The sequence below is a fragment of the Phascolarctos cinereus genome, unplaced genomic scaffold, assembly GCF_003287225.1.
Source record: "Phascolarctos cinereus isolate Bilbo 61053 unplaced genomic scaffold, phaCin_HiC Scaffold_4;HRSCAF=312, whole genome shotgun sequence".
NCBI lineage: Eukaryota > Metazoa > Chordata > Mammalia > Diprotodontia > Phascolarctidae > Phascolarctos > Phascolarctos cinereus.
The window spans coordinates 332,408,298-332,434,976 of record NW_027555847.1 but is presented as its reverse complement, the minus strand read 5'-3'; the positions used below and the strand labels follow the sequence as shown (position 1 = coordinate 332,434,976).

General features: G+C 38.5%; 2 protein-coding genes across 2 annotated transcripts in view; one reads left to right on the top strand and one right to left on the bottom strand.

The window, feature by feature from the left end:
• The window catches only part of ERCC8 (ERCC excision repair 8, CSA ubiquitin ligase complex subunit), a 64,398-nt gene extending 57,956 nt beyond the window's left edge, over positions 1–6,442 (bottom strand). The window contains 4 exon segments of the mRNA XM_078153178.1: positions 622–717; positions 4,487–4,536; positions 4,538–4,609; positions 6,298–6,442. Of these exon segments, the coding sequence (XP_078009304.1) occupies positions 622–717; positions 4,487–4,536; positions 4,538–4,609; positions 6,298–6,411 (332 nt within the window). The 5' untranslated portion in view covers positions 6,412–6,442.
• Positions 6,443–6,561: 119 nt separating this feature from the next.
• Positions 6,562–26,679, top strand: part of NDUFAF2 (NADH:ubiquinone oxidoreductase complex assembly factor 2) — a 207,723-nt gene continuing 187,605 nt past the window's right edge. The window contains 2 exon segments of the mRNA XM_021007234.2: positions 6,562–6,704; positions 6,707–6,775. Of these exon segments, the coding sequence (XP_020862893.1) occupies positions 6,650–6,704; positions 6,707–6,775 (124 nt within the window). The 5' untranslated portion in view covers positions 6,562–6,649.

Genomic DNA, 26,679 nt, shown 5'->3' with positions numbered 1-26,679 from the left:
TAGTTTATGATAATTTGATACAGCCCAAAATGGAGTTTACCATTGTATTACCTATAAAGGCATGGTTTGCTAGTAAATTACAAAAAAAATTGTAGAGGTCACATTGAACCATCCTAGGAGAACAAATTGGTTTTTAGGACTTCAGCATATTAATTTTATGCCAAGCAATAGTATTAAGTGTAGCAGAAGGAGTACTGGACTAGAATAAGACCTGAACAAGGTATGTGACTATAATCTCTGTGAACTCCAGTTTTCTCAACTGTAAAATGGGTAAACACTATTTGCAAAGCCTACTTTATGAGGCTTATGAGGATCAAATGGTATTATGCCTGTAAAGTGCATTGTCAATCATCAAGGGCTCATAAACTCATCAACTATAGATAGTGGTGCTAAAATTGACTAACCCTTCACTAACGCCAGTTGTGCAGGCTCTTTACTTGCCAATGAGTATGTAGCTTTTGCTCACATATAGAAAATTGCATTTTAAAAATCCCAACAATTTACCTTTTTTTTTCTTAAACCACTTCAAGACTGGCTTTTGCTGGCAATTTTTACAAGCACCGTTTTGGGATTATAGTTACTTACCACAAAAAATTTATTAAATTAACAAAATGAACTTACTATCTCCTCTCAACAGGTTCGATATCAAGGGTGTTGACACCATTGCCATGTATTCTTTCCACATCTCGGTCTTTATTTAATTCCAATTTTAAGACCCTTTGGAAAAAACATAAAAAGTAAAAGGAAAAAGGAACAAATTAAAAATGATTTAAGAATGTGGAGGTTTTCAATTTCAGTAAAGTTCGAACTCAGAAAAAAAATACTTTATGGTTTGCATTTTCCCCTTTCTCACCTTCATACTTATAGTAGAGACCTAGTATAATTTTACTAATTGAATTAAATTTGCTTAAAGACACAGAATAGCATTTTCTGGAGTTCTGCAGATTTGAAGATTCGGAACTGAAAAGAGATTTTTTCATAAATGAAGTTAAACACTAAAAATATACTCAAGCTTATGGCTAAGTTGAAAGAGCTGAATTTGAATCCCCACTCAGCTACTGACTGATGAACTTTATGTCTGAGGGCAAATCATCTCTCTGGGACTCAGTTTTCTCCCTTGAAAAAATGAAGCAGCTGGGCCAGATGATCTTTTGTCAGTAAATTTGAATAAAATAAAGTTACGTAGTAGACACATTTACTTAAGCCCTAAGTCTCAAGTAGCTGCTTCCCCATGTTATCTCTAAATTATATTTTCAAAATTCAGGAAAATGGAAGATTTTTCAAAAAGTCTAACCACAGCCCTAGACTCACTTCAGGTTTCCCAGGAGAGGGTAACAGTCCCCCAGCTCCTCCATTCTGTTGAAAAACCAAGAGATTCATTGTTCAGGTAAAATGATCTCAAGAACCCTTTGTGCCTTGCTGACAGTAGCATTAATCAATGCACAATGTGTTTCCCTCTCAACAATGCAGAAAACTTACAGGGTGTTATCTGGATCCCTATCATTGGAAACATTCACAAAATAATGGGAAACCACTTTGCAAGGATGTGGCAGAGGGAATCCTGTATCAAGCTGGTTGGATTAGAGGACCTCTAAAGTTGCTGCCAAACTGAAGAATCTAGTGTTCCAAAAGCTCACTCAAGGAAATTTTTAAAAATATACAACTCTAAGCTTTTAAAATATGAGAAGAAATTTAATTCAATAACTATTAAGCATCTGTAGTTCACTTTTATGTCAGTGCTGTCTCCTCCATGGAAGTAGGGATTGTTTCATAAATTGTTATTTGTATCCCAGCGGCTAGTATCAAGCTTGGCACACAGTAGGCACTTGATGTTTTTTGATTGATTTTGCCTATGTGTTAGCCACTGTGCTGGGGATATGACAAAAAGGAAATAGTCTCTGTCCTTAAAGAACTCACATTTAACTGGGAGTGGGGGCATGGCAGATGAGTACCAGATGAGTAAATACAAAAATCCATAAAAAGTAATTTTGGGGAGGAGGGAGAGGACCCTAAGATCAGGGGGGATGAGCAAAGGCATCATGTAGGAGGTGGCACTTGAGTTGATACTTGAAGGGAGTTAGAAGTTTCAAGAGACAAAGATGAAAAGGAAGTGCATTCCAGATGGAGGGGTACAGACACAAAGAGAGGCAGGTGATAAAATGTCAGGTCTGAACAATAATTAGTAGGCCAGTCTGAGGGGGAGTGATGTGTAGCCATCTTAAAAAGATACGTTGGTGCCATACTGTGAAGTGTTTAAATGACAAATAGGGGATTTTGTATTTTCCCCTTGAGGCAACTGGGAGTCACACAATTGATTCATGAGCAGGGAGGGGAGTGACACAGTCAGGCTTGTGTTTTAGAAAGACTGATTTGGAGGAAGCATTGGTGAGGGGAATGAATGGAAGCAGGGACATAAAAAATTAAAAGGCTAGTGCAAAAAAAAAAATAAAGGCTAATGCAATTGTCAAAGTCAAAGGTAAAGTGGTGGCTGAATGAAAAGGAGAAAGATGTGAAGGATGCTATGGTGGCAGAATGGACAAGATTTGAGACCTGCCTAAGTTTGGAGGTGGGGCGAGGCAGGTCAGGAAGAAGGATGACTCCTCGGTTGCTGACCTCAGTACATGTTGCCTTTAGAGAATTCAGTTAGGATGGGTTTAGGAGGGAAGATAAGGAGCTCTGCTTTGGATATTGTAACTCGGGACAGAGATGAGGTCTAGACATCTAGATTATCAGAAAGAAAAAAGAGCCTAGAATTGGGTTATATCCACAAACAGGATGGGATATGGATGATGATCCTGTAAAGAAAACTTAGAACGTACAGTTAAGGCTGGAAGGAGGAGAGTTAGAGGATCAGTGTCACAGAAACCCAGGAAAAGATGCCAAATGTTACACAACTGTTAAGGAGTATTAACATTTGAAAAGGACACTGAATTTATCAATAACAGATCGTTGTTAACTCTGAAGAGAGCAGTTTCAACTGAGACAATGGATATAGACAGCTTTTTGCAGAAGTTTGGCTGTGAAAAGGAGAAGAGATATAGGAAAACTTGTAAATATATATTGTGATAGAAAAGAGAAAACACTAGGGAAAAAAGTCTATTTTCTTTAAAACTAGTCAACTTAAGTATTTATCATTTATTAGGGAAGCAGCCTGGTATAGCAGTAGAAAGAGTATTGGCTCTGGATCCAGAGGCCCTGAGTTCAAATCCCAGTTCTGATGCTTACTTTATGTGTTACCTTGAGGGGCAGCTAGGTGGCTCAGTGGATAGAGCACCAGCCCTGAAGTCAGGAGGACATGAGTTCAAATCTGGCCTCAGACCAAACACTTGATACTTACTAGCTGTGTGACCCTGGGCAAGTCACTTAACCCCAACTGCCTAAAAAATAATAATATCTGTGTTAACCTCTATTTTCTCAATATGATGACCTGCAAAATAAGTGTGTGTGGGCCAGTTAGACTAGATGCCTTCTGAGGCCCCTTCCAGAAGACGATCTTGTTTTGAATCTTTATTTAGATAAGCAATGACTATATTAACTTTCTACTAGTTCAGATTTTCCTCTAACAAAGTTTTACTCCTTATGGTGGCATGGAAAAGTCTTAGGTTCTTAAAGACTATATTCACAGAACACAAGCTATGGAGTTTATTACCAAGATACAGAAAGACTTTGGGTATGGATCTGAAGGTGGACATACCTGTCTCCAAAAATGAACACAACTATGTTTAAAGAGGTTCATCACCAGGTTGGCCATCAGGTGACTGATTAATTTGAGTACAGTAACCCAAATATCATCTATCAAGGACGTAGGTATTATTACTTGTCAAGGTGTGGAAAGTACCTACACAAAATGAAATCACAAATCCTTTAAAACTCTATGGCATGAGACTCTTTCAATTTTGTCTTTCTACCTCCAACATTTTGTGCAAATGAAGCACTTAATACATATTTATTGATTTGTTTTTTGAAATTATTCAGATTTTACTACATTTTCAGATTTCTACCAATAACTAAAAGGAATTATCATTATATTTACTGCTTCATGGGATACAATTTATTTCTGTTTTGCTACTTCTACATTAATTCAATGAGAATACTTCTGGAAAATTGGAAATTTTACATTTCCATAGTTTTATTAGAATATTCACAGATAATTAACTTAAATGTCCTTTGAGGATCTACAATAATCTATTTGAGAATGGGAATCATATTCAAATATTTCATAAATTATTTTTATAAATTACCTTAACACACTGAATTGGGAAAGGGAGGGAAAGAATCTTTACTCTTCCTTATATAGTCATCTACCTGTATAACAAGGAACAGGCTATACAATAGAAAAAAAATTGGTATATTAGGAGGCAGATAGTTTAAGTAGTAAAGGATGAAGATATGGAGGTAAAAAGCAGAGCAGGCTAATAAAAGATAACTGTTGAAGAAAGCAGTTTCAGTTTTTGCCCTCTTTGGGAGCTGTTAACCATAAAGGTACCTTTTGAGGCTCTTCTTGAAAGAAGTGAAGCAGCATGTGGACACGGACCAGCTCAGGAACAAATACCACTACATCCCAGACAGTAGGATGCAGGTAAAGGATGCAGATAATGGGCCTTAAAGGCTATAAGGCAATGAAAAGGAAGAGAGATGACAATCAATAACTTCAAAGGATGGCAGGGTCAAGCAAAGATTTTTATGGGGAGACCTGAGGATGTTTGCAGGTAGTAAGGAAAAGAGTCACTTCATAGTACACAGAACTACTACAATAGCTTGTTGGTTGGTCTGCCTACCACAAGCTTCTCTTTACTCAGATCTATCCTCCTGTCCATCCAGTTGTCAAAATGATCTTCCTGAAGTACAGGTTTGACCATTTTATCCTTCTCTTACTCCACTCAATAAATTCCACTGGCTCCCTATTACCTACAGGATCAAATATAAAATACTGTTTGGTATTCAAAGGCTTCATAACCTGCCTCCTGCCCCTTAGCTTTCTAGTCTTCTTACACCTAACTTCCAAGTATACTATGATCCAGTGACACTGGACTCTTTGTTATTCCTCCAATTCCTGACTTCTAGCATTTTCACTGGCTGTCCTCCACGTAGGGAACGTCCTCCCTCTTCATCTCTGCCTCCTGGCTCTCTTCAAGTCCCAGCTAAAATCCCACCTTCTACACAGGAAGCCTTCCAGATCCCACTCTCTTAATTCCAGTGCCTCAGCTCTGTAGCTTTTTGCATATTGTCTCCCTCATGAGATTATAAGCTCTTTGAAGGCAGGGACTGCCTTTTGCCTCTTTCTGCATCCACAGCGTTTTGCACTGTGCCTGGCAAGTAGTAGGCAATTAATAAATGTTCAGAGATTGATTGATTTTAACTTTTTTTGTATCCCCAGAACCTAAAACAAAGGTTGATGTTTAAAAATGTTTGTTGACTGTGATAGGTGATGAGTGTCTAAATATAACGAATGAAATAATGCTAACTTCAAGACGCTTTCAGTGTAATGGGAAGAACACACGAACATACAAATATATCCACAGAATACAAAAAGAATAAATGCAAATAAATACAAAGAAATCAAGGTGGCAGGAACGGCAGTAGCAGTTGGGGGAGGCCGACAGAGACAGTAGTGCTTGAGGTTAGTCTTAAAGGGGAGAGGTATTCTTTAAGCGCACTTCAGGAACGAGGAATGGCTAGTATACTTGACGGTTAGGTGTAAGACGACTAGAAAACTATGGGGGAGGAGGCAGGTTATAAAAGCCTCTGAATGCCAAACAGCATTTTATGTTCGATCCTGGTGGCAATAGGGAGCCAGTGGAATTTATTGAGTGGAGTGAGAGAAGGGTAAAACGGTCAGACCTGTACTTTAGGAAGATCATTTTGACAACTGAATGGACAGCAGGATGGATCAGAGGAAAGAGAGCCTTGTGGTAGGCAGACCAACCAACAGGCTATTGCAGGAGTTCTGGGCATTGGGCGACGAGCCCTCGCACCGGGGCGGCAGCAGTGTCGAAGGAGAGATGGAGTGTCCAGCGTGAGGGGCAGAGGCGTGCAGGGTGGGATGGAGATACGTGTCCAGCGAGGATCTCATGTGCGAGAGAGAGGGGATGACCGAAGATGCAAATTCCCGGAAAGACCAGAGAGAACGGACTCAAGGAGGGTCCCGGGCTTTGGCCGGAAGAGGGGTCAGCCTGCCTTGGAGCTGCAAGCTGGCGAGGACCAGGTGGATCAAAGGGCAGGGGAGCCTGGAGGGAGGCGGTGGGAAAGAGACAGACAAAGCCGCTGATCCTGACCGGCTTCTCGGGCTCTGTTTACCTCCGGGTGGCCTCCGCTCTCCGAAGCCTCCCAGGATCGTCCAGGCCGGCTTGCCGCGCCTCCAGGAAGCCCAGCATCGCTCCTGCAGCCGCACCGCAGCCGCCTCACCACCATGACCCGATCGGGCCGGCCTCGCTCGGAGAGGCGGGGCTTCAAGAGCGGCGTCACCCATTGGCCGGGATGCGGAGCACATCCACCAATAAAGAGCGCTGTTACTGGGGAGGAGCGTGGCGGGGGCGTGGCCTGAGGCTGGGAGCCCCGGCCAGGAGCTGGCTGGGAGGTGGGCTCTCTGCTCCGACGTCTCCGCCCCCGGCGGCCTCCTGGGTTAGAGCCCAGCTGAGTGAGAGGCAGCATGAGCGGATCCCAGGGTCTGCTGCGCGCCTTTTTGAGGCTCTTCTCGAAAGAAGTGAGCAGTACGTGGGCACGGACCAGTTCGGGAACAAATACTATTGCATCCCCGAGCGCAAGAACTTGCTGGGTGAGATAGTACTCCAGGGGCGGGGAGTTGGGGGGAGGGAGCGCGACCCCTGCCCAGTGACCTTTACCCCCCGCCGGGACCCCTCGCCGGTAGCGCCTGGCACTCGCCCTGCTCCTCCGGGCACCCACGTGCCCCGTCCCCGGAGTCTGAAGCGTTCCCAGAGGGGCGGTGCTCAGGTGAAGGGGTGACATTAACCTCCTGCTTCTTCCGGGAGGCAAAAAGGGAAGGGGATCTGCCCGGGTCCTCCCTGTGCCCTTTTCCTGGTGAGTGCTGCCGCAGAGGCCGGGGCCTTTCTCGCTGCCAGGAAGACGCAAGTAAGAGTGCCCCACTTGGACTTGAGTGTTGCTCTTGGGGAGCGCTTTAAAATCTTTCCCCAGGTGGGCATAATCCCTACCCTGCTGTCTGATGTGTGGATTGGCGTGCCCAGGTGTCAAGTGTGAGCACACACACCTGGCAGCCAGGGGAGGAATTGGGTGCCAGGCCAAGAAGGGTATCTTTGGCATGTCAGGATTTTGGGGTGTAACTCATTGGCCACTTACTGTGGACTTCTTAGCCCTGTAACTCGCTGTACTTCTACGCCTCGAAAGTTTTGGGGACTACTTTAGATGAAAGGAGGTTCATCTGTAAATGCAAAATAACGTCTTAGCCTGGAGAGGTTTACTGACCTGATCCAAGTGGTATAATTGTGGACCTTTGTCTTTGACTTTGGGACTTGGCCTTTCCCCATCACCAACCTGATTTCAGTTAAACAACATATGTTAAGTACCTATTTTGTGCCAGGTTCTAGGGGATGTAAAGACAGAAAACAAGAGTGCCTGCTCTCGAGGATTTTGCAATCTTTTCCCTCTTTTTTGGGGGGGTGGTGGTCTGGAGTGGGAGCTGGAGCGCAACTTCTGCCTGGAATCGTGCACGAGGTATGTAGGTGAGTAAATACAAATTTTATGCAAGAGTATAACTTAGGGTGGTGGTTGAAAACACTGCAAGGATCAGGAAAGACTTCATGTAGGAAGTGGAACTTCCCTTGACCCTTGAAGGTAGCTAGGTACTCTGAAAGGCAGAGGTGAGGAGGAAGAGCATTTCTGGAAGGAAGAATAACAGGTTATGGAAAAGCAGAAAAGTGGGAGGTAGAATGTGGTGTATGGGGAATGGCAAATAGGCTATTTTGGCCAGAATTTACAGTATATGAAGGGTTGTAATGTGAAATCAGTCTGAGTTATTGATCTGGAAGCATCTCAGGTTTCTTAAAGATCTTAAGATATTTTAAGTAAGTCATGCAGCTCCTATAGAGACAAAAAGAATAATAAAAGTTTGCATTCATATAACACTTTAAAGTTCACAAAGTATTTTACACATATTAACGTATTTGAGCTATTCAGTCTAAGCCCTTCATTTTACCCAGACAAGGAAAACTGAAACCCAGAGAAAGTGTGATTTAATAGTAGTAATCTGTTACCTAAAGTAAAGTCAAGGTGGTAATCATCAGAGTTGGGACTGATAATTGAGTGAGAAATGTGAATCGTCTTGATGTCAGAATAGAGTTTGTATTTTTTTCTTAAAGCCGCTAGCCAACCATTGAAGCTTCTCCAACAATAAAGTGACATGGTTGAACTGATGCTGTAAAAATATCAATTTGGCAGGTGTGTGGAGAATGAAAAGGGAAGAGACTGGAGATAGACCAATTAAAAGGATATTGCAATAGCCCAGTTTAGGGGGCCCTACACTAAGGTGATGACTATGTGAGTGGAGAGGAGATGGCAATAAGGGATATTCTGGAGGTAGAATTGGCCAGACTTGTCAATTTATCTAATCAGATAAATGGAGTAAAGGGGAGTGAGGAGTAAAAAGATAACTGCAAGTTGGTGAGATTGCCTGTGAACCTGTTTATCAGGATGGACATCGCTCATCTGTTCTTTCTCCATTTCCTGAGTCCAAATCTGTAGTTTTTAGTAGCCTGGAAAGATTTCAGTAAATTCATTCACAATGCATTGTAAAACGGTGAGAAGATAAAATAACTAGGGTCCAAAGTTCAGTTTGAGTTAACCAAAGCTGGATTGCTTAGCAGAAGACCTGTATTCATATCGCTGCCCTGTAACTTACTATCCATATAATCTTGGGCAAGTCACTTAGCCTGTCTTTGCCTCAGTTTCTGCTACTGTAAAAAAAAAAAGATTAGACTATATGACTGAAGGAGTCCAATCCAGTTTTAAATCTATGATATGATTCCAAAACAATCAGAATTTGATGAATTTTGGAAAGGAAGGAGTAGATTTCGGTTATTAGGGTAAAGGAGATGTTTTCAGCAGAGATAAAATAGGATAGGAAGGAAGAAAATAAGTATTATGCTCCTTCTTTGTGCCAGGCACTATACTAAGTGCTTTACAAATATCCATTTAATCCTCACAATAACCTTGGGAAGTAGGTGCTATTATTCCAGTTTTTACAGATAAAAGAAGAGTTCCTGACTCCCGTGCTTGGCACTCTATTCACTGTGCCATCTAGCTGCCCAAAAAGTACTTGTGGACTGATTAAAAAGCAATATGAAAATGATTAACCTAAATATGGTAAATATTCTGCTGTGACAGTTAGGTGCCACAGTGGATATAGCCCTGGGCCTGGAGTCAGGAAGACTTGATTTCAAGCAAGAACTAGGGAAGCTCAGGAAGACCTGAGTCCCAGACTCTTCCTAGCTTCGACCCTGGATAAGAAGACACTTAACCTGTGTCTGCTTCAGTTTCTTTGACAGCAAAATGGGGATAATAATAGCACTTGTTTCACAGGGTTGTTGTGAGGATCAAATGAGATAATATTTGTAAAACACTTAGCACACTGGTGATGAGGTGCAAGGTCACCCCAAAATATTGAGGTGCAAGATGTGTGTGTGTCTGTCTGTGTCTGTGTCTTGGTATCTCTCAAAAGAATTTGCTCAGGCTGTCTCCAGATCAGGTAAAGGCATTTATTCCAGATAACACACCAAGCAGGCTCTTCCTTAGGGGAGGTAGCAGCCCCTTAAGGGAGGCACCCCCTAGCCTGCAGAAGCTAGGGATTTTTATAGAGGAAAATACCCTATAGGCAAGGAGATGAGTTAAATAGGGATATGCAGGCAAGGTGCAGTAGCTTAGAGTTTTGATTCCATTGTCCAGCCCATTTGCCCAGGGTGAAGAGGCCCATGTTAGTTTCATTATGCCATTGGTTGTTGTCCCTCCTTCTAGAAGACCAAAATGACATCACTATGCTAGAATCAAGTTACCATGTGTCCAGCTGTGGCTGATCAGACCACTACAAGCTCGGAATGTTCTACCACAAGTCAGGCACAAATGGTCTGTATGAACATTTGGGGTGGATTCTCCAAATCTGTGCATCTCTTGAGTTTCTTTTGAGCTACTTCAATTCTGCTTTCCTCATAGAGCACAGCCTCTCTCTGATGTGAGCACGCCATGCTGAGTGGTCCTGTGCCACTGTCTCACATATCACACAATCAATTCTAAAGTTCTTAAGAGAGATCTTGAAAATGTCCTTGTATTGCTTCTTCTGACCACCATGTGAGAGATTGCCCTGTGTGAGTTCTCCATAAAATAGTCTTTTTGGCCAGTGTAAGTTTTGCATTTGAACAATGTGGCCAGCCCATATTAATTGCACTCTCTACAGGAGAGTCTGGATGCCTGGCAGTTTAGCTTGAGAAAGGACCTCAGTGTCTGGTATCTTATCCTGCCAGGTGATCTTCAGAATCTTCCTAAGACAATTTAAATGGAAGCGATTCCATTTCCTGGCATGGTGCTGCTATACTGTCCAGGTTTCACAGGCATACAGCAATGAGGTAAGCATAACAGCTCTGTAGACCTTCAGTTTGGCAGGCAATCTAATGCCTTTTCTCTCCCACACCTTCCTTCAGAGCCTCCCAAACACTGAGCTAGCTCTGGCAATGCCTGTGTCAACCTCATTATCAATGTGTACATCCCTGGAAAGTACACTACCAAGGTGAGTGAACTTAATCTATAGCATTCAAAACTTCTCCATTGACCAGTCTGTTTGAATCTCATTGTTTCCAGAAAGGCTTCAGCTAATCTCACCAGTTGGTACATAGTAGTAGGTGCTTAATAAATGCTTGTTCCCTTCCCTCCCTTACTTTTCCTGATAAGCTACATGTTAAAAGTTTTGCAAATATAAAAAGCAAAAATCAAACTTTAAACTTGGGCTGTCATAACAGTTGTTAGAGATACTAACAGTATAGATCAACACACTTGTACAGAAAATGCTAAGATGTAAGAAGCTGACTACAATTAAACCATGTAGTCCTTAGAGTTGTTAATAGGATTGTCAATTTTCAATGGAAATTGGCAGACCTGAGGACTGTCTTTAGTTAGTTTCCTGCACATTCTCCTTAACATTGCCACTGTCAGTGTCTATTGACTGCTACTGTGGCCATGGAAGATGAAATTACTCTTTATACATTTTTCTTAACTTTCTCCCTAAATTGCTTACTTTTTTTTTTATTGGATGGGTGATTTTCCACTGATGTAGATCATCAACTGCTCTCTTAATTAGTTTTCAAATTAGTTTTTAAGAGGTGTGTGGGTTGCTGAAAAGTTAAATTCAGTCTACAAGTATTTATTAAGCACCTACTATGTGCCTGACACTATGCTAAGTGAAGGGAATACAAATACAAGTAGAAAGAAAGTCTCTGCCCTCAAAGGCATTATATTTTAACAGAGGAAGAGCACACATTAAAGAGAGCTGAAAAGAGGTTGAGGTGGGAGGTAAGGGGACTGAGGACTGGTATAGTTAGTTACAGAGTGCAGTCTGGAGAAAAATGAGAAATAAAAGTTAAATGACTTGTCCAGGGTTAGTTACATAGATAATATTTGGCAGAGGATGGACTTGAACCGAAGTCTTGACTCAAAGGCCAGAGCTCTATCCATTCTGTCATGCTTTATTGAATATAATTTTTATTGCATTGTGGTCAGTAATGAATATGTTTAATATTTTACTTCTGCATTTTTGTGAGGTTTTTACCACAAAAGACAATTGTTTCATGTATAAGCTGAGAAATATGTAAGCTTTTTTCTCTCCTATTCAGTAATTTCCAGACAGCAGGTGATTTCTCTAGTATTTATCAAATACTATTCAGGTCCTTAACATCTTTCTTGTTTATTTTTTGTTAGGTTTATTTAATTCTGAAAGAGATACATTGAAGTCACTCACTATTATAGTTTTACTGTCCATTTTGAGGAAGGGCCCAGACTAGCCATACTTCACTCTCTCTTTGCACCTTGCCACCATGCCTCAGCTGCCTCCTCTCTTTGCCCTTATGGCCCCTTCACTTTTTGGTGAATTCTTCCTAGAAACTCTGTTTTCTCTAAGTTCTTTAGATTTTTCCACCATGCTTTTCTTCTCACCTTTTCAGCTCCTTTTTATGTATTGTCTTACGCCATTAGAATGTAAGCTCAATGAGGACAGAGATTGTCTTTTTTTTTCCTTTTATTTGTATACCCACTCAATGCTTAGCATAGTATTTGACACACAGTAAGTACTTAATGCAAGGCAGCTAGGTGGTGAAGTGATAGAGCACTATCTCAGACACTTACTAGCTGACTCTGGGCAAATCATGTAACCCCGTTTGCCTCAGTTCCTCATCTGTAAAATGAACTGGAGAAGGTATTGGCAAACCACTGCAGTATCTTTGCCAGGAAGACCCCAGAATGGAGCTGTTGGATACAACTGAAACAACTCAACAAGAAGTACTTAATAAATGTTTGTTGACTGGCTGCCTGTTTATCACTTGAATTCAATTCACTTTTCCTTTAAGATGCTATGTTGTTCAGTGTATAGAGTGCTAGCATCTTGAGCCTGGGCTGTTCTGGACTGAAAGATGCCTTACCCAAGGATTTAACAATCCTAATGGGTTTGTTTTGATCACTATGAGGCTTACTCTGCTCTGGTTGCTTCCAGTTACAGATCCTTTAGCATACAAATGTCTCTAGGTCCACTGGGAGCCAGCCAGTTTGTTTGCTGGTTCTGGTGCTTGTCTTGTTGGTAACCACCTTTCTATTGTCCATAGGTTTCTGGCTAACTTTTTTTGGGGGGGTAGAGGGGGTAAAAAGGAGTCACTTAACATAAAATTTCATTGGATTTCTTGATCATTATACAGTCTGCTGCCACTTTGAGGTTTTTGCTGGGGAAGGTATGGGGAACTTAGCTGCCTGCCTCTCTCTTTTCAGACATCTATCTTGGCTGGACGTCTTTTATACATACTTACACTATAGATGAATACTATATGTATATACGTATATACACATACATACACACAGGTATAGTATTTATCTGTGTACATGTTGTTTTCTCCCAGTAGAATGGGAGCACTTTGAGAGTAGAAGCTGTTTCATTTCTGTCTCTATCCCTGGTGCCTGAAATGTAGTGTTTAATAAACATTCTTCGAATGAATAAATGAATGTATTAAGTTGATATTGATGCAGTCTAAGATTGTGTTGTATTCTTTTCTTTCTTTTTTCTTGTGACAACAGCATTACAGTATTGATTCACTTTAAGTTTTTAGTCAATGAAATCCACCAGTTCTTTTTTTCCCCCACATTAACTGCTATTAAACGAGCTTTACCTAATCCTACAGCTTGTACCATTAATTTAAAGAAAAAACAAACCTTTTTCAGAATTAGAATTTATTGTTACTATATTTGATCTTATTTTTATTTGATTCTTGTATGTTTTTAATTTTTTTTTATTTTGAACTTAAAACACCAAATAAAATGGGCATTTTCATATACATAGTAGAACAGAAAAAGAAGATTGTATATGAAACTGTGGATGTCTTGCTGCTTTTCTTTAAAAATTTAGAGTAAATTCAGCCAGGATCTTTCAAAGCTGTCCTGCTTATCTGTAATTCTTTTTGGCCTTTTCTTCTGTTTTCTTCTATGCTTTTTTTTTTAAAAAAAAAAACAGATTCATCAAGGATCCTGTTTTACTCTGTTGTGTGTGTGTGTGTGTGTGTGTGTGTGTCTATCTATGTCTATGTCTATCTCTGTCAGGCATCTGTGTAGGACATTGGATAAAGCACTAGGCCTGGAATCTGAAAGTCTTGAGTTCAGATTCAGACTTGGATACTTCTTAGCTATGTGCCCCTGGGCAAATCACTTAACTTCTGAGTGTTTCAGTTTCCTCATCTGTAAGTCAGGAATAATAAACACCTATTTGAGAATTAGACTGTAAGGAAAGCTGAGTGTGGCAGAATTGACCCTTCCAAATTGTCCTGGAGAAGACTTTTGAGAGTCCCTTGGGAAGCAAGGAGATCAAATCAATCAGTACTTAAAATTCATACTATTCATTGGAAGGTCAAATACTGAAGCTGAGCCTTAAATACTTTGGCCACATAATAAGAAGACAGGGCTTATTGGAAAAGACCCTGATGTTGGCAAAGATTGAAGGCAAAAAGAAAAAAGGATGACAGAGGATGCGATAGATAGTATCATGGAAACACCGAACATGAATTTGGACAGACTTCAAGAGACAGTGGAGGAGGGAAGAGTCTGGTGTGTTATGGTTGATGGGATCATGAGGAGTTAGATGTGATTGAGCAACAACAACAAAAATTGCCAGTGCCCATGCTGTCCATTTGGAGACAGTCCAAGAATGTATTAGGATGTGTGTCCTTGGATGGCTAGATGGCTACTTTTCACATGAGAATTTGGAGAAATTCACTGAATCACTTACAGAGACAGAGAAGGCATTAGCTTTCCATTTGTTTAAGGGTTAAGTACTGTTGCTTAGCTTAGGAGGGAGGCTCTTCCTGCCCCAGCTCCAGATATGTGAAGATGCATTCTTACAGGGAGCAAACCATGGGGTCACGAAGAGTTGGACGTGACTGAACAACAACAAAAGCCTAGGGTGGTTGTGAGTATCAAATGAGGTATTTGTAAGACATTTTGTATAGAGCCTGGAACCCAGTAGACCTTTAATAAATGCTTAGTCTATATCTCCCTGCTCCGTACCTATCCGTCTTTTTCTGTCTTTTTTTTTTTCAACTTTGTCTCCTTCTACTGTACTCCCCTACCCCCATCCCCAGAGCAGGGTGGGGAGAGAAAAACAAGCGCTGCTAACATATTCATAGTCAAGCCAAAGAAATTCCCATAATGCTAGCATCTGAAAATGTTGAGTCCGTTACTTCTGTAAAGAAATGGATAGTGTGTTTCACTGTCAGTCTCTTGGAATCTTGGCTGGTCATTGCATTGTTGAGCATTCTCAAGTTTCCAAAAGTTTTTTTTTTCTTTGTACCTTGGCAGCTGAGCATTCAAAATCATTGAGATGAGGTGAGGTGAGGGTGTAAAAAAGAAGGAAAACCAGTTCAGCAGAACAAACTTAATCACCATACTGAGAAAGTCTGGTGTTAACTAACTGTAGGGTTCCACACCTGCCATCATTTCTCCCCCTTCCCTGAGAAGCAGAACAGGAAAGATTTCTTCCTGGGGGCTAACCTCGATCATCATAAATTCACAGCATTTAGTTTCAGTTGTGTTGGGAATAGCTTTCTTTCCACATGTGTCATTCTGGTCATTCTGTATATTATTTTTGTGATTCTACTTACTTCGCTTTGCTTCAGTTCATATGTTTTCCCCTATTTAGCTATTTATTCATTGTTTCTTACAGACTAGTAATATGCCAGCACAGTTATGTATAACAGTTTGTTTAGCCATTTCTCAATTGGTGAGCATTTATTTTGTATTTTGCTACTACAAATAGTGGTGCTGTAAATATTTTGGTGTATGTAAGGCCTTTCTTTTTGTCATTGACTTCATTGGGTATATGGCCTGACCTGGTCTTGATGAAGCCTTGCTAGCTCTTTATGATCACTTTTTCCTTCTTTAGACAGAAATTCACTAACCATGTCTTTAATAATACGTTCTATAATTTTGCCAGGAACTGGAACTAACCTCATTGGCCAATGGTTTGCAGATTTATTTTTCTTTCCTTTTTTTTTCTTTTTGAAAATTGAGACACTATATGTCTTTATCCAGTCCTACAGTATGTATCCCTTTCTACATAGTGGCTTGGTAGGTTAGTTCATTTCAAACCTTAGTATGTCATTCATTTGGGCCTTATGACTTGAATTTGTTAGGGAAGCAAGCAAGGCACTCTTTCAGTCTCATTTAACTGGGTTATCAATTCCCTATTAGCCATTTTTGTTCTGTCACTTTCAGCCATCGTTCTGGAGAAAAAAGAAGCAAATAAGGCTTGAACATTTCTGCTTTGCTATCTATTTCATCGGTTATCATCCTTCTATCCATTTTGAGCTTGCTTGAAAGGTCTGTCCCTTCTTTATTCCTCATTTTCTCCCCAGTAGAGATAAGAAAAACCATTTTTTTTGTCCTTTGCTTTCTTCACCAGCATGAGCTTATTGTTTATTTCAGAACTCAGATTCTTTTAGTAATGTCCGATGCTTTGATATTTAATCCATTTACTTGTCTTTGCTTCCATTTTTAGTACACGTCCCTTTACAATCTAAGTTGGTTGGTGAGTTCTCTGTGTGTCCACATTGATTTCTTTAGACACCTCTAATTTTGTGACAAATCTGTTTTCCAAATGTCTTTCTTCCTTTTCCATCCCTTCAAGCCTGAGATTTTCTATAGAAATTGAGTCTGAGGCTCCCACCACTCCTTTTCTGTAAAGAAGGAGATACTAGGTCAAGTTAGACTTGTGCTTTCCGAAAGCATAAAATTCATGAAAGTTCAAACAAATGATCTCATGTCCAGAGGCTTTAAGTGAAAAATGAATTAAGAAAATGAGTTCTCAGAAAGAAGATGGTGATAAGATAATTGGAAGTTTACCTCATAATAAAGGAAAGGTGGAGCTGTTTCCTAAGAAGCAAGTCTGAGTTAACAGTCAGGATTTTGAGGTAGTGAAGTTACTAGCCTCCTGTACAGATAGAATTTCACAAGGGAAGTCCCTGGCTACAGAGCAGCTGGAATTGCAAGCTACTGGGAATTAGGGATGCTTATGGATAAGAGGCCCCCTCCCACATAGGTAGCTAGAATCTAAAGGTTTCTTTGTTACGTGTATAATTGAAGGCTTTGCCCTAGTGGTCTGCTATCTGGTGATTCCCTCTTTTCCCTTTACCCCCACAACAAAATCTGCCAAATACAAGGTACCTGGAGCATCTTCAGATGTGATCGTTCTCTCAAACTGTATGGTTTTGTATCTGTCACTGGTCACTGTTGGTTTTTCCCTTTTGTTTTCTACAAGAACCAGTGATAGTCATGGTGATATCTTGCCTTGTGCAACTATCATGCGTGTCCTCGGACAAGGGAAAGTCTTGGTGTACAACCGAACAAAAATTCAGTCAGCACTTGACTGAATCAGAAGTACCAACATGGAGTCTGGCTGTGTTCTCAACAATTGTGTCCTTAGAAGCTAATTCAGCCTCTTCTTTTGTATCCCTAGCATATGCCAGGTCAATCATTTGCACCTACTTGGGTTTAGATTGGCTTACACAGGACCGCCACTTACACAGGACCAATGGCTAAAATATGTTTCTGGACTAGCTTATTCAAAGGGAAAAAGATTGATTATAGGATGGAAGAGTGGTAGAGTAGCATTGTATATTAAGATACACTCATATTAGGAAATCTGAGAACCAGAGGAAAGAAAACAGGATGCATGGCACTTAGGTGAAGATCAATAGAGACAGAAACAGAAGTGCAATTATCATTGCAGTGTACCACTGACCATCTGTACAGAGAGAGGAAATAGAGGAGTTTAGGAAAGAAGAGGTCACAAGCCTGAAGTATAGACATGATATAGTAGAGTTGAGGGACTTTGGGTTTTCCAGACATTTGTTGGAGCCTGCTCTTTCTGCTAAAAGCAAAGTGGCTAATATGTTCTTTATTTGTCTGAATGATAATTTTGTCATTCAGAAAGTGAAGGACTTAATAAGGAGAGTGAGTTTTTTGTTCCTGATTCTTATTAACAAGGAAAAACTTGGTGCTGAAGTAGAAATGATAGGAACCTTGTGGGGAAGTGAGCATTCCATCTGAGAATTTGTGATAACGAAGGAGAGGAAAGCAGGGTATAAGTCTGATATACACCCCCAAATGAGTTCAGAGTATCCCACTTAGGTAGGGTATCATGAACTAAAACTATATGAGATGTCAATCTTGGACAGAAGAGGGTATTTTGAAGTCCAAAAGAAAATCAGTTTTGTTCAAATTTTTGTCAAATGGGAATGATGTGGATACATAGAGAACTTGCTGAAAAACTTAAGGCATATTTAGAAGATGGAAATAATTGCAGGTTAAAGAGAATGAATTCAAAGTGTACACTGGATCTGGTAAGAAAGTCAGTGGTGCTAAAGTTTAGAATCCAATTGAAAATTCAATAAGCATTTATTGAGCATCTTCTGTATGCAAGGAACTGTGTTAGGTGCTGCTGATACAAAAACAAAGCTGAAAATGACCCTGCCCTTCAGAACCATACATTCTACTGTGAAGATATAACATGCACAGATGAATAAATGCCAGGTTTGCATGAAACAGTTTTGGAGGGAATGACTAAACCGCAAGAGGGTTTTGTTGTAGTGGTGGTGTTTTTGTTTTATTTAGGCTCTGAGTAGGAGGTGGCACCTTAACTGAGCTTTGAAGGGTTAGAGATTTCAAGAGGTAGAAGTGAGAAGGGAAAATGTGTCATGCATAGGCAGCAGCTTGAACAAAATTACAAAGATAAGTTGTTTTCTCCAAGGACAAAGTAGATCAGTTTGGTTAAACTGGAGGGTGTGTGAAAGGGAACAATGTGCAGTAAGTCTGGAAAGTAACCTAAAGCCAGATTGTAAAGGGCTTTAAAGGCGCAGAAAAGGAATTCCTATTTTCTGTTAAGGATAATATGGAGTCACTGAAAGTTCTTGAGCAGGGGGATGAAAATTGGATCAATGCTTTAGGAAGATGATTTCTACGTCTTTGTGGAATATGGCTTACAGAAGGGAAAAGAGAGACTCTTATGCAGGTGACAGATGGAAATGGCCTAAATTAGTGTGTTACTAGTGGCCTTGTGATTGGAGAGGACAGATGTTAATGATGTGAAAGAAAATTGGACAAGTCTTGGTCACTCATTGGGTAGCATAGCGCAGTTGGAAGAATGCTTGGATCTGAAGTCAGAGGAGTAAGATCAGCTCCCAGCTGTGCCACCTAGTATCTTTTACTCTTTTTCCATTTTCAAAGTCTGTTTTTTTTACAAGGAATGGATGCACAGATGCTTTCCTTTGTTTTTCACATCCTGTTAATTTCTGACTCTGTCCCTCTCCTCTTTCCTGTGCAGCTATCCATTCCTTGTAAAAAAAGACTTTGAAAAAGGAAAAAGAGTAAAAGAGTAGTTCAACAAAAATCAGCCAATATATCAACCACTCTTAATTGTCTGTTTATACAGTGTTACACACCCATAGTCCCCAACTTCTGTCAAAAAAGGGAAGAAGGTGAATTTTCTTAGTTTTTCTTTAGGGCCAGGATTCATGGTCATCAAAATTGTAGAAAAAACCAATTCTGGTTTTTTAATTGCATTTACATCATTGTAGTCTTATTGGTCTTCCTATATTTCTCTGAATTCTTCATAGTCTTCTAATGTTAAAATGTGGAAATATTCCATTTTATTTCTGTACCAGAGCTTGACCGTTCCCCAATTAATGGTCATTGATTTTGTTTCTAGTTCTTTACTGCTACAAAAAGATGCTGCCATGAATATTTTTGTGAATATGATACTTTTTCCTTTTTTTAAAAATAAATTTTCATTGATGTCTTGGTTTTTTATGTCATCATGGTTTTCCCTAGTATACTTCCCCTCTCCGTCTCAGAAAGCCATAACAGGTATCACAACCTATCAATATGTTGAAAAAAGTCCAAAAACATGTTCATCATGCAACACCTGTGGACCTCCCACTTCTGTGAAGGAATGAGTTGGGCATGTCCTCTCATATTTCTTTTTTTCAAGCCATTCTTATTCTTTATAATTTTGTAACATCCACTCTTGATTTTTTTTATATGTGTGGTTTTTAAAATTTACATTGCATATTTGTGTATGTTGTTTTCTTGGCTTTACTTTCTTTCACTCTGCATTAGTTCATATAGCTCTTTCCATGCTTCTCTATTCATCATATTCATCATTTCTTTTAGCACACTAATGTTCTATTATTCATAAATCACAATTTGTTTAGCCATTCCTCATATGATGGACATTTACTTTGTTTCCAATTCTTTGCTATCACAGAAGTGCTACTTATAAGTATTTTTGTGTAAATGGGGACTTTCTTCTTACCAATGGCTTCCGTCAGTCTGGATATTTTAGTCTTTTTTTCATAATTACGAATTGCCTTCCAAAATGGTTGTACTAATTCACAACTCCAAAAATAATGCACTAGTGTGCCTATCTCTCCACAACCCCTCTAACATTAATTCTTCCCATGTTTTGTCACTTTGCTAGTTTGTAAGTTGTGAGGTGAAACTTTGGTTGTTTTGATTGGCTTTTCTCTCATTATGAGTGATTTGGAACATCCTTTCCAGTAGTTGTTAGTATTTTGTAATATTTCTTTCGAGAACTGTTTCTTTATACAGACCTTGACCATTTATCTTTTGGAAAATGGCTATTGTACATAGATCAATATCTACATGTGTATGTGTGTGTGTGTGTGTGTGTGTGTGTGTGTGTCTGTGTGTGTGCGTGTGTGTGTGTGTGTGTGTATAAATTGTTCACATATCAGACCCTTATCAGAGAAATTTGATATACTGTCCTCATTTGACTGCTTTTCTTCTTATCATAGGTGCATTAATTTTGTGCAGAAGCTTTTCAGTTTTGTGTAATCAGTTATCTGTTTTATCTTTTGTAATTGCCTCCATCTTTCCCTTGTTTGCTTGAGTGCAACTTCCCACCTGTATCTGTGAGAGGTATACCATATGTTTCTTTTCTAATTAAAATATAGTATCGTCTTTAAAATTAAGGTCTTCTATCCATTTAGAATGTATTGTGAAATATGGTATAAAGTGTTGGTTTAATTCTGTTTTCTGCCAGATTGCTTTCTTTTTTCTTTCTTTCTGTTTTTGACTACCTTTGGGTACATGCTTATAGTGGGACAAGTTGACTGTTTTCTCATGCCGTTTGTGCTTTCCTGAATATACATATAACATAGAGCAAGAGAAATAGGCCAACCACAGATCCCAATTTTAACTTTCAAGTTCCTATTGTCCATATATTTTCTATCTTTGTGTAGCTGGTTGTGACTGGCTTTTAGATTCTTGTAGTATAATATATGTATACATGTGTGGCTCAGTTTTTAGTATGTTTGACACTTAATTCTTTAAATAGTTTCCAAGCCTAAAAGCTTTATGGGATTTTTTTTTGGAGGGCGGTGGAATTCAAATCATACCTTTTTTTAAAAAATGTATTTTCTGTGGCTAAAGTGCAAACCTCAGAGTATCTAATGCCCAGTTTCAGGTAGATACAATAATATTTCTGCTACATTTTTACAGATTCACCATTTAAAAATTTTTAAATGTAAACATGATTAAAATGGTACAGATTTGTCATTTTAGATTTGGAAATAGCATCTAGCCTATAGCTAATTATAATTCTGCAATATGGCTACTATTCCTAAAGCTGGATGATACTGGAGGCAGGGCAGGGGGTAGCAATGGACATAGGTAACAGTGATTGATGACTTAATTTACTATCTAAGACAAATATTTCACCAAACTGGGTAATTTATCTATGTAATGCATTTATTTTTTTACTGTATAACATACTGTCAAAGCTTTTTTATGATGAATTGTTTCTGCTGTGCAACCTGCAGTAATTTTCGAACCATTCATATTTTAGTGATTACAGAAAGAATCCTTTATACAGTTTCTGCATTTTATTGTAGTCGTGTATAATGTTTTATAGAATACAGTATCTGTGTTCTTAAGGAAATATTTTTTCCCATTTAGCTCTCTAAATTTTCCATGAAGCAACATTTTTCATTTTAGTGTACGTTTGTAAAAATAAGCCACACAATAATGTGAAACTTGCTCTAAGTTTTTCCTGTAAACATTTAATAGCTCTCTTATAGTTCCATAGCTTTTAAAATTTATTATCTAGCTTTTAACAAAAACCAAGTCATGTGTTGGTCTAAATTTTCACTATATACTCATTCTTCACAGTCCTACACCCTAAATTTTATTCACATATATTCTGATGACAGCTGAATGGTCTTTTTGAACATGTCATTTTAAATTCTTATTAGTCTAGTAGAAAATCAGATTAGAAGAGGAGCAAAATTTAAAACTATGTAAAACTGGACATTATGAAGGTCCTACTCTTAGTATTTTTCACAAGATCAAATGAGATAATAATTAAGTGCTTAGCATAGTACTTGGGTGATTAGTAAATTCTATATAAATGTTAGTTATTATATAACTATATGAATATGTAAAATATTATTATAATTGAAGTAATCTGATTGGAACATTATTAATACTATTACTTGGGGCCTCTTACTTTGATTTGATTAATGATTGGGGCTGAAAAGGCCAAGGGTATAGGTTTTACCTTTTGTTAACTTTCCCCTCTTCTGTGTCACAGAGGGCCATCTAAGAAATATATGCTATTTATTCATAAATACAATGGGATAAAATAGTGTGGATTGATCAGCACACATCCATGATCACAGCTGGAAGGACATTCCTTTTCTGTGGTGGGTCAGTAATGTTTTTATGCACAAAGAAAATCACAGTTTCATTATACTTCACTAAGCAGTTGTGGTATATGAATGTAATGGAATACTATTGTGCTATAAGAAATGATGAACAGGCTGACTTCAGAAAAACCTGGGAAGACTTATATGGTCTGATGCTGAGTGAAGTGAGCAGAACCAAGAGGTCTTTGTACACAATTACAGCCACGTTATGCGATGACTGATATTGTTAAACTGAACCCTTCTCAGCATTACAAGGATCTAAGACATTTCCAGAGGCCTCGGGATGGAAAATGCTGTCCACATTTAAAGAAAGAGCTATGAAAGTCGAATTGCTATCACTTATTTCTACCTTCTGTTGAGTTTTGTTTCATCTTTCTGATGGTTCCTCCTATTGGTTTTAATTTTTACTTACAACTTCACTAATGTGAAAATATGTTTAATAGGAATATAAATGTAAAACCTATATCAGATTGTGTGCTGTCTTGGGGAAGGTGGGGGGGAGGAAAGGGGAGAAAAATTTTCAACTCAAAAGCATATGGAAGTGATTGTTGGTAAATCAATAAATTAATAAAACTAGAAAAAAAATCTGGTAGGTATTGGTCACTATTTTTCTTGGACAAGCCATAAAAATCCAACCATAAAATTATAGTTTTACTGAAGAGTAGGGTATGTATGTATGTATGCATGTATAGACACACACATGTATTTAGTGGAAAGCAGTGGGAACTAAGATTGGTTAGTAGATCATAGAGGTCTTTGAATGCTAGATCAAGGATTGGACTTTATTTGTAGGCAGTGTGTCATTGAAGTTTTTTGAGCAGGAGAGTAATGTAATGCAGTGAGTATTTTAGTGTGATTAATCTACTGCACTAAAGTCCTCCTATGATGCCTTATTATGGTAGGAAGTGGCATTAGATTCTCAAAGGCAGGGTATAAACTCTAGGAGGTCTTAAGAAAGGTTTAAATGCAGACCCAAGGCATGAACTGTTCATGGTCCTGAGGAGCAGCCTGATTAAGTTTGGAGAGACACGTCACCTGATTGGCTATAGAGTTACCTTTTTGACCAGAACAGCTCTGAAAGAGCACCCATTAAGTTATGGTGGGGGGGGGGAAGGCAGGGGGAAGAAGAGGTTGCAGTTTGTATTGGTGGACAAAGTATCTACACCAAGGAAATCACAGATCCTTGAAATTTTTCATTAATCTGCTGAAGAATGCAGAAAAGGAAGAGGCGAGAGGAACCAATTGCTATATAGTTAAGAAGTGAGTTGTAGGGACTTGACAGTGGTGGGATTGGAAAGGAAGGAAAGGATTTAGTGTATAATATTAAAAAGAATGAATAGAACTTGATAACTGATTTTTGGGAGATAAGGGAAAGAATAGTCTGTAGTCTTAGGATACTCTGAAGTGTCCCAAGATATTGCACTTGCACAATTGAAAAAAATGTTCATTGTTATAGAGAAGTTAAGATTACTTACTGTTTGTTCTTTTGGAAGTGAGCTAGGGCTTAAAGGTAAAAAAGGTGGTGAGTTTGGTTTTAGACCTCTTGAGGCTTAGGTCATAGTAGTTCATCTAGGTAAAAATAACTAGTAAGCAATTGGAGATATGGAAAGGGAGGAATGAGTTTTGGTGTCTTGTGTGTTAGAACTGATAGAATCCATGAGGTGGTTGAGTGCTCACAGGAAGAGAATGCAGAGAGAATACGGAAGGCCAAGCACTGAATTTTGAGTGCCCTATTTAAGGTACAGAAATCCAGATCTCTCATTCTAATATTCTAAGCCGTTATAGTCTATTTGAAGAATTTACTTTTTGATATGAAGTAAGAGTCAAATGATCCTTCTGCTATAGATTTATACATATTTGACATATGGGAAAATACATTATTATTCATTGCCTTCTCTTAACTGCACACTTTTCACCTTTTAAACTCTTGTTTAAATTAAGGTAATTATTTTATTAATTATATCAGTGCTATTAACAGTTATGAATTAGCTTCCTTTAACTTTCAGTATCATTAAAGGAACTAAGAATTTGGGGAATGATCTGATTTCTATAAAATCTTAAAATAGTTGACTGAGATATTTTTAAAATTTTAGGTTACCTTAAACTGACATTCTTCAAAACAAGCAAAAATCTTCCTGGCACATCATAGGTTTGATTCATTGATTAGAAACTCTTTGCTGGTATGTAACAGTTCCAAAGTGGCAGTGATATTCTGTTAAGATTTTTCTTTTCCAGATTCATCTGTTTCTTTGATTCAGTACAAACTCCCGTCCTCTTATCATCCTAGTTGCCATCCTCTGATGATGCTTTAATTTGTCTATATTTTTCACCAAATGTCATCAGAACTGAATACTCCAGATGTAGCTTGACCTGGGTAGAGTACAGCAAAAGTATTATTTCCTCTGTTCTCTAGACACTGTAACACTTTTAATGAAGCCTAGGGTAATATTAGCTTATTTGGCTACCTTTTTATTCTGATTTACATGGAACTTACAGTCTTTTAAACTCCAGATATTTTTTCACAAAGACTGTTATCCAGTTATGTGTCTGTGTATTTTGTGAAGTTAATTTTTTGAAACCAAGTGTATGACTCTTTATCTATATTAGACTTGATTCTCTTTAGCTCATTTTAGTTGGCCGAGATCATGCTTGGTCCAGTCTTTATTCTCCAATGAGTTACCTATCCCCTAGGATTCTTGTAATCTACAAACTTAATAAGCAACTCATTCATCCAACTCACTTATGAAAATGCTGATCAATACAGAGCCAAAGATGGATCCTTAGGGTGCCCCTATTTCCTGCAAGATAGAAACCAACCAAATAATAACTACTTTTTGAAACTGTTATTCAACTAGTTTCGTATCCTCCTAACTCCATGTGTTATGTCTGTCTTCAGGTATTTTCTTTCCTTTTGCAATAAAACTATAGAATTCTAATAATTAGAGATACATCAATATCATATGTAGTTTATTTTTAAAATGAGTTCTTATTGATGTTTTCTGTGTCTTACATCATCATAGTTTTCCCTAGTGTCCTTCCTTCTCCCCCTTCACCTCTCCAAGAGCCATCCCATATGATGAATATGAATAATTTTTTTAAACAAAAAAAAATCAGCAGAACTGGATACATTGAAAAAGCCTGAAAACAAATACAATTTGTAACACGTGTGGACCTCCCATCTTCATGAAGGGGTGGATTGAGGGTGTCTTCTTATCTCTTCATTCGAGTCCAGCTTGATCTTTATAATTTTGTTACATTCGGTTTTGTTTTTTGATTTGTGCTTCTTTCTATTTTGTAATTTACTTTAGAGTCTTACCTAGCATTAAATGATTTTCCTCAGAATCTGGGTAAAGCTGCTTTAAATATGCTAAAAAATATTTAGTACTAAATATAAAGAGGTCATTAATAATTAAGGCAATTCAAAATTTCATACTTGTAAACTATTACATTTTGGTTTCGTTCGTTATTTTGAAAAATCATTGAGTGTGGCCTCCAATTTTAGTATTTTCAAAAATTACGTTGCCTATTTGTCCAGAAGGAGGCAGCATTGTTTCAAATAACAGTTTTAAACTGACAGTTTCTTAAATGTTTTGGCTTTGAGTTTGATAGGAGGGAGAATTCTCTTCCTCCAAAATAATTGGATGCAGTTTTTCTTCCAAATAAACCATGCACCACTGTTATAAACTGCCAACTTTGAGGACAAGGATTGTGAAGTGACAGTACGAATTATTCCAAGTGGGTTATGTGCACTGAAGTAGCAATTATTTTGAAGAATTCTCTAAAAAAAACTTGTCATACATATAATTTTTTCTCGTCAGTTGTCATAGACAGCATAATATATACATCACCATCATGAACATCGTAGACTATTTAGAAAAATTTTTTGCTTATAAACAAAATATCTTATTCATATAGATATTAGCATAACAAACATGTTGAAAATTCTCTTGTAAAATTTAAAATAATGAAATTTTGTACAATTCACTAAAGATTGTTCATTTCTTTCAGGTTTTGTTTTCAGGATATTTTGGCTGTTATAATTTTTTTTGTGCTGCTATCACATATCCTAACCACAATCTCACATATGTTGATCAGAATATGCTTTTACAATTCACTTTGGCTTTTTTAATAGTCAATTCATTCTTGTGGAATTTGCAAAGATAAAGAATTTCTTTCTTAGCAGCTAATGGGT